Raw genomic sequence first — 16,098 nt, 5'->3', positions numbered from 1 at the left:
GTGTATCTCTGTATCTGCATCTGTATCTGTGCATTTGTATCTATGCGATGGCAAGCAAACCGAGTGTGTGAGACTGAAAGGCCTAATGCCATTGTGGCGGATTGCATGCCGATGAGCTACTGGCTTCTCTGGTGGGGAGCTGAGAGCTCTGCGTTGAATGTTTAGAATGCAATTGACGTGTCAGAGGGCAAATCCACTGGAGAGAAGTGGAGGCAACAAAGGATATGGGCATATCAGACAATGGCCGGGTCGGGCCGGGGCCGGGCTGGTTCTGTGGCACGGGGCATGCCTGATAAATGTTGCATGCGCCTGTGTAACCCAATTACCGTTCTGCAAATTACTCACTCCTCCGCTGAAAGGATTGCAAAGTGGTGGGGGCTCGGACATATTCCTAGACTCGCTTTGCATAATTGATGACAAATTGAAATCATGTTTATGGCATATGAAGAGGCTGGGACATTTCATAAAATATTTTACATAGATTCTCATGCCGACAGTCTTCGGCTGCGGCTCTCTCTTCACTTTTTCTCTTTTAGGCCATAAATTCATCTCCAACTCCGGCTTCTGGCCAAATCAAATGGCCAATGGATCAATTTGCGGTTGATGGAGCTTAGCCGCTCGAGTCTCCCTCTCGGGGCTCGTAAATCGCAATGAGTTGGGGCCATAAATTTTCAATTGGCCAGTGAGGGAGCAAAGGATAAGGGATCAGCTAGAGGTTGGCTAACATTTAAATGACATTATACCAAAAAAAAACCAGTTGGTTTTTTAAGCTTTAGACCAGTGATCGGCATTCAATACATTAAAAACTGGGCGGAAATGCTGTTTGTGTGGCATAAACTCCAATTTAAGAGGTACTGGGTTTAAGTTTCTTTCAAAAAGCTTGCAATACATAACCTAGAACAATCAGCTGACTTAAAATGGCTACCAAAATGCCAGGGATGGCAAAATGAAAATTCTTACGCCCCTGAAATAGAGCCCAGCCGACTTCAGACTTTTCGTAGGTCACTTTTATTTTTAAGTCAAAATTTTAATCAAAATTAAAAGTAAATTCCAGCCGTAATCCCGACTACACAGCCGGCCGGAGAATGTCGATAAACGTGGAACGTCATACGGCTATATCGCCTTTGGAGCTCATGAAGACTCTGACCCTGTCCAACGACGAGGAACTCGATCAGAACATTCGAAACTGGGTTCTCTGGGACAGAAACGAGGCGACTCTGGCCCAGGTGCTGACTGCGGTACACGATCAAGATTGGGATGCGCTGCGGATTCGACTGTGCCACCGACTACCCTTTGGCACCACCGGGATCAGGGGCGGAATGCGGGCTGGATTTGATTCCGTCAACGATGTGGTCATCATTCAGGCCGCCCAGGGGATCTGCGCCTATCTGGTGGACATCTATCCGAGTCTCCAGAAGCGCTCCCAGTCGGGCGTGGTCATTGGATACGACGGGCGGTACAATAGCAAGCGATTCTCCCAGCTGATGGCCGCCGTTTTCCTCAACAACGACTTCAGGGTCTACCTGTTCCGCCGCATGGTACCGACGCCCTTTATTCCCTACACCGTCGTGGCTCTTAACTGCCTGGCGGGCTTGGTGATCACAGCCTCGCACAACCCCAAGGAGGACAACGGCCTCAAGGTGTTTTGGACGAACGGAGCTCAGGTGACGTCGCCCCACGACAAACGGATCCACGAGTACATACTCAACAATCTGGAGCCGAAGCCCTCGTCTTGGGAGCTTTCCGCACTGGATGACCACCCCCTGCTGGAGGATCCGTACCGCAGGGTGTACCCACTGTTCTTTGGATCGCTGAAGAAGCTCCTGCCACCGGTTTATCTGGAGAACAACGAGTGCAGTCAACTGAGGTTTGTCTACACACCGCTGCATGGTGTTGCTTTTCCCTTCATGAGGGAGGCCTTCTACCAGGCAAGGCTGAAGCCTCTGATCGCAGTTCCCGAGCAGAAAGATCCCGATCCAGAGTTTCCAACTCTTGTCCGGCCGAATCCGGAAGACGGCAAGGAGGCCCTCCGCCTGGCCATTGTGAAGGCCGAGGCGGAGCACTGCACCATTGTCCTGGCCAACGATCCTGATGGCGATCGTCTGGCTGTCGCAGAGCTGGATCCCCGTGGGCGCTGGAAAATCTTCACTGGCAACGAACTGGCTGCCCTTCTGGGATGGTGGGCACTGGAGAGCTACAAGGTCCGGACGCCCAAGCCGGCTGTGAGCAACTGCATCATGATTGCCACGATGATCAGCTCCAAGATCCTGGCGGCCATGGCGCGAGTAGAGGGCTTCATCTTTGTGGAGGGCATGGTGGGCTTTCCCTGGATGGCGAATCGAGCCCTGGAGCTCCAGAATTCCGGCCGGACAGTGCTCTTTGTGTTCGAGGACTGCTTCGGCTACATGTTCGGAATGACCCTGCCGGATAAGGACGGCATTGCCGCAGCCACACAACTGGCCACCATGGCCTGTTACCTGCGCAGCAACCGGAACATAACCTTGATCGAGAAACTCCGGGAAATCTACGACGCCTATGGATACCACGAAATGATCTCGGTCACCTACAGTGGTGATGAAGCGGACACGATCTCTGCCCTGTATACGCGCTTGAGGAACTTTGATGGGGAGGGCAACTATCCCAAGTGCATATTGGACGACGAGTTCGCGGTGGTTCATGTCCGTGACTTGACCACCGGTCTAGATACATCTTTTTCGGATAAAAAGGCCCGATTGCCCGTCAATCCTGAGTCCAATGTCATCACCTTTACCTTCACCCATGGCTATGTCGTCAGTCTGCGTAGCGCGCCCAATGATTTCCGGATAAAATTGAATGCGGAAATCGCCGGCCTGCCGGAGGAGAAGGAGTGGGACGAGCTGCACGACAAGCTCAATAGGATGACCAATGCGGTGATCGAGGAATTTCTCAGTCCAGAGCAGAACGGTCTCTCCCAGGCGCCCTACGCCAATTACTCGTAGTTTTTGCCAAACTGGAATAGTGATTTTTGAACCAAATAAGTATGCTATAGCTTCTGAAACAAGTACCGGATATGAGTGCCTTCTGAAACAAGCCTTGTGGTGGCTTCTATTAAAGTGATGTGAAAATTTCTCAAGGCTTTTGTTGGGGGAATCATGAAAAGGCCGCAGAACGCCAATTAAGCGAACACAGAAATTGCCCTTCATATGTGGTCCTGCCAGCAAGGAGGTGGTAGTGGGTGGTTGGGTTGCTTCAAAGGCCATCAGCCTTTTGTTTTCTCTCACCAGCAGCAGTATCTGTATCTCTAACTGAGCGAAAGTATCTGCCAAGACAAACACTGAAATTTTATAGTTTGCCTGCTAATTGCACTCTGGGGGTGCTTTCACCTCCCCATTTCTCTCATCCCCCAGTCCCGCAGACGCTTCTCCACCCCCATGATTGTGTGGTAATCGTTTCCGATTGTGCGAATCAGCAAAAGTCGGCTCACATAATGGGAACTGTGATTAAGACGTGGCTATGAAATGAGTGAGGAAAGTTTGTTACGTTTTAAAGCCCCTTTTCTTTTCAGTGTAATGCCCATATTTATATTGTTAAATTTTCTTTTCGGCTACATCATCACATATTTGTTTAACAGGACAAACGGAATATTTCAATAGCCTGAAAACGAGAGTGCTCAGGTAAACACGGCGAATGATCCCTGAACTCCTTGTCAAGTCAAATTCCATTCAAGACAAAAGTCCTGCTCTCACACCATCCTAAATATGTCATAGGGATATCCAAGGACATGAAGCTCCTTGCTCGCTCACACAACCATTAAATTTTCCCTAAAATACCGACTCGAAAAGGGATCCAAACGCACACGCATTAAATATTAATTCCTTTCGACAACCAGCATTCCGCGAGGGCTTACTTTTTTTTTTTATTTTGGGTTTCAAGTATTTTATTTTTGGGTGGGTTCTGCCACGTTTTACACGGTTAGTGGCGATGCGCCAAGGTTAGTGCATTATTAAGCACTGTTTATGCGACATTAGGAACATAAAAGGCGACCCAAAGTCGATGTAAATAAGACACGGGCCCCTGGCAAATCAACAAAATAAAACGAATGTCCCACATGTGGGCGTGGGTCGGTTTGTTTTCGGTATTGGCGGGGGTCTTTATCTTCCTGGAAGGTGGTTTGGAACAAGGACATTTGGATACGGCCATCAACCTAACTAAGAGCCCTTTTTCGGGAGAATATTGGGTGTGAGATGGTTTTTGCTTAGATATTAATCGAAAGGAGTTTAAAGCTCGACTTGATGGTAGATGGCTTTTGAAACAGAAACCATAAATTTTAAGAGGACTAAGAGGCTAAGAAGAGTCCTTTCAGGGCTCCTTTTTTGTGACTGTTTTCTCTCCCCTCCTCCCCTAACTTAAAACTGCAACTTTATTTTTGGTTCAATGTTTATTTTAAATTGAAGATTTTAAGATTTTATAAATACATACTATTATTATTCAATTATTTCTAAAAGTAAAAAGAAAAATAATCTTTAACATCTTTATCCGAGGAACTGCGGTACATCTGCCAGGCTTCTTTTATTTGGTGATCGTTGGCTTTTGGAAAAAGCTTTTTGAAAAAGACACAATTTTATTTATTGGATCTTTTGAGACAGATCGAAGGCTATTAAAGGCTATATTGGGAGTACCATCATTTTTAAATGTTTAAATTTAATGTTTCATATTTTACTAAGAAATAATTGGAATCCTTTCCCTTAATTTATACACCACAACTTACAAATTCAATTTTAATCCATTTGGTTTGTCCAATAATCCTGAGATTAGAGCCGCTTCTATGTAAACCAATTGAATTCTGAACAGTCGGGCCTTGTTGCACATATGTTGAGGATATTCTGTTACACCAGGCCCACGGGCAACGTAATGAGAACCTTGCAACCACCCTCAGATCCCACAAATAGGAACAAAAAAATATATATGATTTCGTCGGGGTGCCAGTGGCATTACTGGAGGACAATGGCATCTTAAATTCGCATTCGAAATGAGGAAGCTGGTAAATTGATTACGTGCCACTTGCTCACATCATCAATTTCAGTCCATATGCGCGAAAATCCTTTAACTAACGACGCGTCCTGGCCCAGGACTCGCAGCCCACATAATTGTTAGTTGACACTCGAAATTTCTGGTGTCGAACATCGTTAATTAAAGAGCATTTGTTGACTTCCGCTGCGGTGACCGTTTATTTCCTGTTTGTATTCTTTCCTCCTTACGCCCGATTTCCTCAAATTTTAAAAAGGGGGTGGCAGTGGGTGGTGGCTTGGGGTGATTATAACCACAGGGTTTAACGTAATTTTAGAAATGTGATAAGTAGTATTTTAGAGGGTTAAGATGAGGTGAGTAAATGGTATACCAATTTTCTGGATTATGGTTTATAATTTATGAAAATTTTTTGGAAGGCCCAAGATCCAGCCCAGTTAAGGTTCGATGTCCTTCTAGGATACTGATTATAGCTTTACAATTTTTCGCCATTTTATTATTTTTTTCAACTCTTCTTGCACCAAAAATATAAAAACAGACTATAAATACTAATTCAATCAATTATTCATCGAATTCTCGGCAGCTGCAAGGACACTCCTCTCACTTGCCCTCGCCACCTTCCCCCCCGCCCGTCTCATCTCTTTCTAGCAATTTGTTTTTACTTTTTTTTCGTCCTTTTATTGTTTTCGTTTTTGTCGCATAAAAATGACAACAAATTAGTTTGACTGCCGTCGGTGGTTTCCCGCTGAGTTTTTCACAGTTTTGTTCGATATCCGTTTGTTTGTATTTATTTGTGTGTCTTCCCTGACTTTGTGTCCTTGAGTGCTGGCCAATAAATTATGTGAAGGATGCTGTCACAGTGCAACCCCTCCTCACTCCCCCTGTTGTTTGTTGTTTTTCGCGAGGGATAGATTCAGGGGTTCCTGGGCAACGACACCGATCCGCTGCTCGTCAGACGTGTTTTTGATTAGCATTATTAAATATGCAAACAATGAAAATTCCGCTTTTTTTATTTTTGTTTTTGTGCACAAAAGTGGAAAATTCGTCCAGAGCTTAATTGCCGTAACATTTATATTAAATGAACACGGATGTCAAATTTTTGTTTGTAAATAAAATTTGGAAAAAATCCTAAAATTTAATATGCATTGCTTACGGTATTTTCGTATATATCCTGGCAGACACAACCCTCCAGGTTTCACGGACCAAACAAATTGTTTGTAATGCATTTTAATTTAATGTATTCCTAGTCTTGAAAAGCTGCCGCAATAAATAACGATTTTTTTTCGGTACGATTTGATGTGAAAAGGTAGTCATAATTTGTAGCCCAGGATCTTTGGTTGGTTGTTAAGGTGCGACTGAAAATTTACATGTTTATTTCCGATTTCTGCAGCTGTGTGAATTTTTAATATTTATTCTGTTTATTTTTGAAACTGATTTTGGTTTACGAGGCATCCTATTCCTTTGTGGTCAGTTGGCTTTCTCTTTTGGCTCAGTTGTCTTAGATTTGGTGTAACAGAAACCTGCCAGGACACCAATAAGAAGCCAGGTCGACTGGTAAGCGCTTTCCACATGCCAAAGAGAGCAGGCGAAGAGAGGAAGCTTAAGAGAGCGCGAACTGCTTTATCGACGGGGCTTAGGAAGAACTGCTTAGTTAAATATTTTAAATAATACCTACATTAAAATAAATAATAAAATATTAAAAAACGCTATAGTTCTACATGTATATATTTATACTTTAAAATAATTTTTTAAATATGTTTTACATTTTATATAAATTGATCTAATTTAAATTTTATTCTAAAATATTTAATCATTTTTAGCATTAGTGTTTCCTATTTTAGTAAATTATTGCAACTTTAAATCCCATTAGAAAAATAATCAATCTTCAGCAACATGTTGCCAATAGCATTTTGCAGAAAAGCCCTGAACTTGAAATATTTGTTTATATATCGCATTATGTTGTTGTTGTTGTACTTGAATTGTCATCAATTTCCATGAGTTACTTTTCCCAAATGTGGGTGGAAAATGCCAGAGAGAGGGGCGAAGGTTGCATGGGAAGGCAAAACTGGTTAATGCCCCAAGGGAAGGCCAACGGAAATTTACGTCTGCATATGGAGATGCTATTGCTCTTATCCCTGCTGTTCTTGTTGTTGTTTCTATTATTTTGGTTAAAAATTTCACCCTTTCGCCAGGGGTCTATAGTATCACCTCCCACCGCTCCAACCCCCCTGCAGTGCCGAAAAGAGTAACAAATAACGAAAATGTCAGAGAAAAGTGCACATATTGCATGAAAAAAGGTTCATTAGCAACATCAATTAAAGTTAAGGGGCCTCGAAAAAGGTTTCAAAGTTAAACTTAGTTTCAGAGTTAATAATTATATTTAAAAGGATATTCTATAGGCAGGTAAGGGTTATACAGGAAAGTACTATTAATTAAAATAATACCATTTCTATATCATTCTGTCTGTCTCCCAAAAGGCTTCTATTTCCTATTCCTCAAGCCTTACCCGAAATGTAATCTTAATACCATTCCATAGTTTCTTAAACTTCAACCTACCAGTATCAGTACCATTTCATTTTTAATCGATTCAACTCTTTCATGTCCATCCTTTCAGTATTCCATCGTTTGTTTGTTCTCAGTTTTTCCATCAATTATTCCCGGCAATTCCGTCAATCTCCCCGGGAAAGAGGACATCTCTCCGGTAGCTTTTTCAGCTGCCTGGGCATTGTTTAACAATTAACGGAACAAGTTGTTTAACTTTACCTAAACGATTTAAGTCAACAGTGAACAGAGGCAGTGCCTCTGCCGACCACCTCCACCTGCCTTTTGGCCTTATCCTTCGTGACGGACTGTCCTTGTCAGTTGGCCGAAGGGAGGGAGATGCCAGGACCAGAGAGTGCTGGCAGTGCTTCCGCTTCCGATGACTGCACAAATCGCTGGACTCTGGATGATTTTTTTGCGACTCCTTTTTGCCATTTGCCTTTCTTTTTTTGGGCCTTTACTCCTGCTCCTGCTGAAATGACAGAAAAATGTCAGGATACCTCCCGTTTTGTTTGGATCTCGTTTGCCGGCACTCACCTGGCCAAGGATTTTGTTGGTTTTTGGTTTAAAGTTCGCAAAAAGTTAAAGGAAACCTGCAGATTTAGTTCAAAAAACTTTCAAGGCCGAATATATCCTAAAGCTGCCATATGACTGATTGTTTCGGAAATTCTATAACTCAGAGCATCAGGTAAAATTCAGAACTTTGATGCAGAATGGTGCAGAATCGATTCATAAATCGTTTAAGGTACTTCCCATTTCCACCCATCACAGTGGACCCTATAGGGGAAAACCCCATTTTCAAGGGATCCCATCAGAAAAATGAACAAAAAATCTGAAAAATATTTTGTCTCAGGATTTTGATGCAGAATGGTGGCAAATCGATCTAGAAATCGATTAAGGTACTCCGCTTGAGAATCGGATGAGAATTGAGGAAGTTATAGCTATCACAGTGGACCCAGTAGGGGAAAACCCAATTTTCAAGGGATCCCATCAGAAAAATGAACAAAAAATCTGAAAAATATTTTGTCTCAGGATTTTGATGCAGAGTGGTGGCAAATCGATCTAGAAATCGTTTAAGGTACTCCGCTTGAGAATCGGATGAGAAATGGGGAAGATAGCCATCACTGTGGACCCTATAGGGGAAAAGACCATTTTCAAGGGATCCCATCAGAAAAATGAACAAAAAATCTGAAAAATATTTTGTCTCAGGATTTGAATTCAGAATAGTGGCAAATCGATCTAGAAATCGTTTAAGGTACTCCGCTTGAGAATCGGATGAGAATTGGGGAAGTTATAGCTATCACAGTGAACCCAGTAGGGGAAAACCCAATTTTGAGGGGATCCCATCAGAAAAATGAACAAAAAATCTGAAAAATATTTTGTCTCAGGATTTTGATGCAGAATGGTGGCAAATCGATCTAGAAATCGATTAAGGTACTCCGCTTGAGAATCGGATGAGAATTGGGGAAGTTATAGCTATCACAGTGGACCCAGTAGGGGAAAGCCCCATTTTCAAGGGATCCCATCAGAAAAATGAACAAAAAATCTGAAACATATTTTGTCTTAGGATTTTGATGCAGAATGGTGGCAAATCGATCTAGAAATGGTTTAAGGTACTCCGCTTGAGAATCGGATGAGAATTGGGGAAGTTATAGCTATCACAGTGGACCCAGTAGAGAAAACCCAATTTTGAGGGGATCCCATCAGAAAAATGAACAAAAAATCTGAAAAATATTTTGTCTTAGGATTTTGATGCAGAATGGTGGCAAATCGATCTAGAAATCGATTAAGGTACTCCGCTTGAGAATCGGATGAGAATTGGGGAAGTTATAGCTATCACAGTGGACCCAGTAGGGGAAAGCCCCATTTTCAAGGGATCCCATCAGAAAAATGAACAAAAAATCTGAAAAATATTTTGTCTCAGGATTTTGATGCAGAATGGTGGCAAATCGATCTAGAAATCGTTTAAGGTACTCCGCTTGAGAATCGGATGAGAATTGGGGAAGTTATAGCTATCACAGTGGACCCAGTAGGGGAAAACCCAATTTTGAGGGGATCCCATCAGAAAAATGAACAAAAAATCTGAAAAATATTTTGTCTCAGGATTTTGATGCAGAATGGTGGCAAATCGATCTAGAAATCGTTTAAGGTACTCCGCTTGAGAATCGGATGAGAATTGGGGAAGTTATAGCTATCACAGTGGACCCTATAGGGGAAAACCCCATTTTCAAGGGATCCCATCAGAAAAATGAACAAAAAATCTGAAAAATATTTTGTCTCAGGATTTTGATGCAGAATGGTGGCAAATCGATCTAGAAATCGTTTAAGGTACTCCGCTTGAGAATCGGATGAGAATTGGGGAAGTTATAGCTATCACAGTGGACCCTATAGGGGAAAGCCCCATTTTCAAGGGATCCCATCAGAAAAATGAACAAAAAATCTGAAAAATATTTTGTCTCAGGATTTTGATGCAGAATGGTGGCAAATCGATCTAGAAATCGTTTAAGGTACTCCGCTTGAGAATCGGATGAGAATTGGGGAAGTTATAGCTATCACAGTGGACCCAGTAGGGGAAAACCCAATTTTGAGGGGATCCCATCAGAAAAATGAACAAAAAATCTGAAAAATATTTTGTCTCAGGATTTTGATGCAGAATGGTGGCAAATCGATCTAGAAATCGTTTAAGGTACTCCGCTTGAGAATCGGATGAGAATTGGGGAAGTTATAGCTATCACAGTGGACCCTATAGGGGAAAACCCCATTTTCAAGGGATCCCATCAGAAAAATGAACAAAAAATCTGAAAAATATTTTGTCTCAGGATTTTAATTCAGAATAGTGGCAAATCGATCTAGAAATCGTTTAAGGTACTCCGCTTGAGAATCGGATGAGAATTGGGGAAGTTATAGCTATCACAGTGAACCCAGTAGGGGAAAACCCAATTTTGAGGGGATCCCATCAGAAAAATGAACAAAAAATCTGAAAAATATTTTGTCTCAGGATTTTGATGCAGAATGGTGGCAAATCGATCTAGAAATCGATTAAGGTACTCCGCTTGAGAATCGGATGAGAATTGAGGAAGTTATAGCTATCACAGTGGACCCAGTAGGGGAAAACCCAATTTTCAAGGGATCCCATCAGAAAAATGAACAAAAAATCTGAAAAATATTTTGTCTCAGGATTTTGATGCAGAGTGGTGGCAAATCGATCTAGAAATCGTTTAAGGTACTCCGCTTGAGAATCGGATGAGAAATGGGGAAGATAGCCATCACTGTGGACCCTATAGGGGAAAAGCCCATTTTCAAGGGATCCCATCAGAAAAATGAACAAAAAATCTGAAAAATATTTTGTCTCAGGATTTTAATTCAGAATGGTGGCAAATCGATCTAGAAATCGTTTAAGGTACTCCGCTTGAGAATCGGATGAGAATTGGGGAAGTTATAGCTATCACAGTGAACCCAGTAGGGGAAAACCCAATTTTGAGGGGATCCCATCAGAAAAATGAACAAAAAATCTGAAAAATATTTTGTCTCAGGATTTTGATGCAGAATGGTGGCAAATCGATCTAGAAATCGATTAAGGTACTCCGCTTGAGAATCGGATGAGAATTGGGGAAGTTATAGCTATCACAGTGGACCCAGTAGGGGAAAGCCCCATTTTCAAGGGATCCCATCAGAAAAATGAACAAAAAATCTGAAACATATTTTGTCTTAGGATTTTGATGCAGAATGGTGGCAAATCGATCTAGAAATGGTTTAAGGTACTCCGCTTGAGAATCGGATGAGAATTGGGGAAGTTATAGCTATCACAGTGGACCCAGTAGGGGAAAACCCAATTTTGAGGGGATCCCATCAGAAAAATGAACAAAAAATCTGAAAAATATTTTGTCTTAGGATTTTGATGCAGAATGGTGGCAAATCGATCTAGAAATCGATTAAGGTACTCCGCTTGAGAATCGGATGAGAATTGGGGAAGTTATAGCTATCACAGTGGACCCAGTAGGGGAAAGCCCCATTTTCAAGGGATCCCATCAGAAAAATGAACAAAAAATCTGAAAAATATTTTGTCTCAGGATTTTGATGCAGAATGGTGGCAAATCGATCTAGAAATCGTTTAAGGTACTCCGCTTGAGAATCGGATGAGAATTGGGGAAGTTATAGCTATCACAGTGGACCCAGTAGGGGAAAACCCAATTTTGAGGGGATCCCATCAGAAAAATGAACAAAAAATCTGAAAAATATTTTGTCTCAGGATTTTGATGCAGAATGGTGGCAAATCGATCTAGAAATCGTTTAAGGTACTCCGCTTGAGAATCGGATGAGAATTGGGGAAGTTATAGCTATCACAGTGGACCCTATAGGGGAAAACCCCATTTTCAAGGGATCCCATCAGAAAAATGAACAAAAAATCTGAAAAATATTTTGTCTCAGGATTTTGATGCAGAATGGTGGCAAATCGATCTAGAAATCGTTTAAGGTACTCCGCTTGAGAATCGGATGAGAATTGGGGAAGTTATAGCTATCACAGTGGACCCTATAGGGGAAAGCCCCATTTTCAAGGGATCCCATCAGAAAAATGAACAAAAAATCTGAAAAATATTTTGTCTCAGGATTTTGATGCAGAATGGTGGCAAATCGATCTAGAAATCGTTTAAGGTACTCCGCTTGAGAATCGGATGAGAATTGGGGAAGTTATAGCTATCACAGTGGACCCAGTAGGGGAAAACCCAATTTTGAGGGGATCCCATCAGAAAAATGAACAAAAAATCTGAAAAATATTTTGTCTCAGGATTTTGATGCAGAATGGTGGCAAATCGATCTAGAAATCGTTTAAGGTACTCCGCTTGAGAATCGGATGAGAATTGGGGAAGTTATAGCTATCACAGTGGACCCTATAGGGGAAAACCCCATTTTCAAGGGATCCCATCAGAAAAATGAACAAAAAATCTGAAAAATATTTTGTCTCAGGATTTTGATGCAGAATGGTGGCAAATCGATCTAGAAATCGTTAAAGGTACTCCGCTTGAGAATCAGATGAGAATTGGTGAAGTTATAGCCATCACAGTGGACCCTATAGGGGAAAACCCCATTTTCAAGGGATCCCATCAGAAAAATGCACAAAAAATCTGAAAAATATTTTGTCTCAGGATTTTGAGCAGGCGCTACGAATATCAATGTGGAACGCCAATGGTGTCTCACGGCATAAACTAGAATTGTCACAATTCTTGACCGAAAACCATATTGACGTTATGCTACTGGTGGAAACGCATCTTACAAGCAAATACAACTTTCATATAAGAGGCTACACAATCTACCGCACAGATCATCCAGATGGGAAAGCCCACGGCGGAACTGGAGTTCTAATCAGAGAACGAATTAAACACCATTTTCACAAAAGGTTTGCAACAAACTTCTTGCAGGCCACATCGATACAAATTCAGTCAAGCAACGGAATCCTTTCAATTGCTGCCGTTTACTGCCCTCCTCGCTTCTCAATCTCGGAAGGACAATTTATGGACTTCTACAATTCACTTGGGGATCGATTTATAGCCGCAGGAGACTACAACGCCAAACATACGCACTGGGGATCACGTCTAGTGACTCCCAAAGGAAGACAATTGTACAATGCAATTATAAATGTGAAAAATAAACTGGACTACGTTTCCCCTGGAAGTCCCACATACTGGCCAACAGACTCACGAAAGCTCCCAGACCTTATTGATTTTGCAGTGACAAAAAACATACCTCGCAATCTAATAAGTGCCAAAGCAGTCTCGGACTTATCATCAGACCACTCGCCTGTGCTTCTAACGCTTCTTCAAAGCCCAGAAATAACCGAACACCCCTTCAGTCTGACGACGACAAAAACAAACTGGCTAAAATACAAAAAGTACGTGAGTGCCCACATAGAACTCGCCCCGGATTTTAACATGGAATCGGACATCGACTACACTACGAGCGCCCTGGAAGAAGTACTCGTTGCGGCAGCTAAAATCTCTACTCCTCATAGGAAAGAAGTAGACCGAAACAAACACTTCAAATCTAATCAGCAAATCGAACAGCTCGTGCGAGAAAAGAGGCGCACGCGTCGTGATTGGCAAAACAGCAGATCACCAGCTTCAAAACAACGCCTTAAGGAAGCAACCCGATCACTCGACCAGGCTCTTCACCAACAGGAAGAAAATGCACAGCTGAGGTACATCCAGAATCTCTCGCCAACAAGCACAAAGTACCCCCTGTGGAGGGCCCACCCAAATCTTAGTGCCCCAATTGAAACGACCACCCCGATAAGAAACTCTTCGGGATGCTGGGCTCGCAGCAACGAAGACCGAGCTGAAACATTCGCCACACATCTCCAAAGTGTCTTCCAGCCAAACCCAGCCTCAAATTCATTCCTCCTGCCAGTAATTCAGCCAGAGTCCTCCCCTCAGCCAGCCGCACCTCCATTCCGGCCGAACGAAATCGAAAAAGTCATAAGAGGGCTAAAACCAAAAAAGGCTCCCGGTGGTGACCTATTGACCCCAAAGATGCTGATCGAACTTCCAAAATGCGCTATAGAGGTCGTCTGCAAACTATTTAATGGAATCATTAATCTTGGCTATTTCCCAAAAAAGTGGAAGAAATCCATTATTATAATGATTCCGAAGCCTGGAAAAGACCACACAATTCCGTCATCATACAGACCAATAAGCCTTCTATCTTGTTTGTCTAAACTGTTTGAAAAATGCTTGTTAACTCGCATAATACCACATTTGGAAGCTTGCAATATCATCCCGGCACACCAATTTGGCTTTCGAAGAAACCATGGAACCATCGAACAAGTGAACAGATTAACATCCGAAATACGCTCAGCCTTCGAACAACGAGAATACTGCAGCGCTATTTTCCTCGACGTATCTCAAGCTTTCGACCGAGTTTGGCTCATCGGACTCATGCACAAAATTAAAACGTATTTGCCAACATACACCCACAAGCTACTGGAATCATACCTCTTCAATAGGGTATTCTCAGTGAGATGCAACGCAGCTACTTCGGGCGACTACACCATCGAAGCTGGAGTTCCACAGGGAAGCGCACTCGGGCCGTGTCTATATGTTTTGTATACTGCGGATATTCCTACGAGCGCACAACTAACAACGTCAACGTTCGCCGATGATACCGCTATCCTTAGTCGCTCCAGATGCCCAACGCAGGCAACAACCCAACTGGCTAATCATCTCACAATAGTGGAAAGGTGGCTGTCCGACTGGCGCATTAAAATAAACGAACAAAAGTGTAAACATATAACGTTTACTCTTAATAGACAAACATGCCCTCCGCTTTTACTAAACGGTATGCAGATCCCTCAAGCTAACGACGTAACGTACCTTGGCGTTCACCTTGATAGACGACTTACCTGGCGTAAGCACATCGAATGCAAAAAGATGCATCTAAAACTGAAAGCCAGCAGCCTCCACTGGATCATAAACTCACGATCGCCACTGTGCCTAGACTACAAGTTACTACTGTACAATTCAGTCCTAAAGCCAATCTGGACGTATGGCTCCCAGCTGTGGGGGAACGCGAGCAGCAGCAACATAGACATCATACAGCGCGCACAATCAAAAATCCTGAGAACTATCACAGGGGCACCTTGGTATGTTCGCAACGAAAACATCCACCGGGATCTGGGCATCCTCGCAGTGAAAGACGAAATCCAGAAGCAAAAAGAGTCATACAAAGAAAAACTGTCTTCGCACCCAAATTTTCTCGCTCGGGGATTGACTCGGGTTTCTAGCGTATCCCGCCTTAGACGCAACGACCTCCCAACCCAGCAATCGATTTTTAGGGCCGTCTAACTCCGTATCAGTCAATATGACTGTTAGTTAAGTTAAAAATATAAGATTTGATACACCTCTTGTTAGTCTCGCAAAGAGAAGATTCAAGAAATAAAAGCAACGTTAAAATAAAAAAAAAAAAAAAAAAGGATTTTGATGCAGAATGGTGGCAAATCGATCCAGAAATCGTTTAAGGTACTCCGCTTGAGAATCGGATGAGAATTGGGGAAGTTATAGCCATCACAGTGGACCCTATAGGGAAAACCCCATTTTCAAGGGATCCCATCAGAAAAATGCACAAAAAATCTGAAAAATATTTTGTCTCAGGATTTTGATGCAGAATGGTGGCAAATCGATCCAGAAATCGTTTAAGGTACTCCGCTTGAGAATGGGATGAGAATTGGGGAAGTTATAGCCATCACAGTGGACCCTATAGGGAAAACCCCATTTTCAAGGGATCCCATCAGAAAAATGCACAAAAAATCTGAAAAATATTTTGTCTCAGGATTTTGATGCAGAATGGTGGCAAATCGATCCAGAAATCGTTTAAGGTACTCCGCTTGAGAATGGGATGAGAATTGGGGAAGTTATAGCCATCACAGTGGACCCTATAGGGAAAACCCCATTTTCAAGGGATCCCATTAGAAAAATGCACAAAAAATCTGAAAAATATTTTGTCTCAGGATTTTGATGCAGAATGGTGGCAAATCGATCCAGAAATCGTTTAAGGTACTCCGCT

The 16,098-nt window shown here is 42.5% G+C and overlaps 1 protein-coding gene across 1 annotated transcript; it reads left to right on the top strand.

Annotated features, from left to right (window-relative positions):
* The first annotated feature begins 995 nt into the window (after window positions 1–995).
* Window positions 996–3,107, top strand: Pgm2b (Phosphoglucomutase 2b). Its single transcript, XM_017237891.3, has one exon. It carries the CDS (start codon window positions 1,086–1,088, stop codon window positions 2,976–2,978), a length of 1,893 nt encoding a protein of 630 aa, XP_017093380.2. The 5' UTR covers window positions 996–1,085; the 3' UTR covers window positions 2,979–3,107.
* Window positions 3,108–16,098: the final 12,991 nt, after the last annotated feature.

This window comes from Drosophila bipectinata, chromosome 2R, assembly GCF_030179905.1.
Source record: "Drosophila bipectinata strain 14024-0381.07 chromosome 2R, DbipHiC1v2, whole genome shotgun sequence".
Classification (NCBI taxonomy): Eukaryota; Metazoa; Arthropoda; class Insecta; order Diptera; family Drosophilidae; genus Drosophila; species Drosophila bipectinata.
Note: the sequence above shows the minus strand (reverse complement) of the source record. Positions and strands in the feature narration are given on the sequence as shown.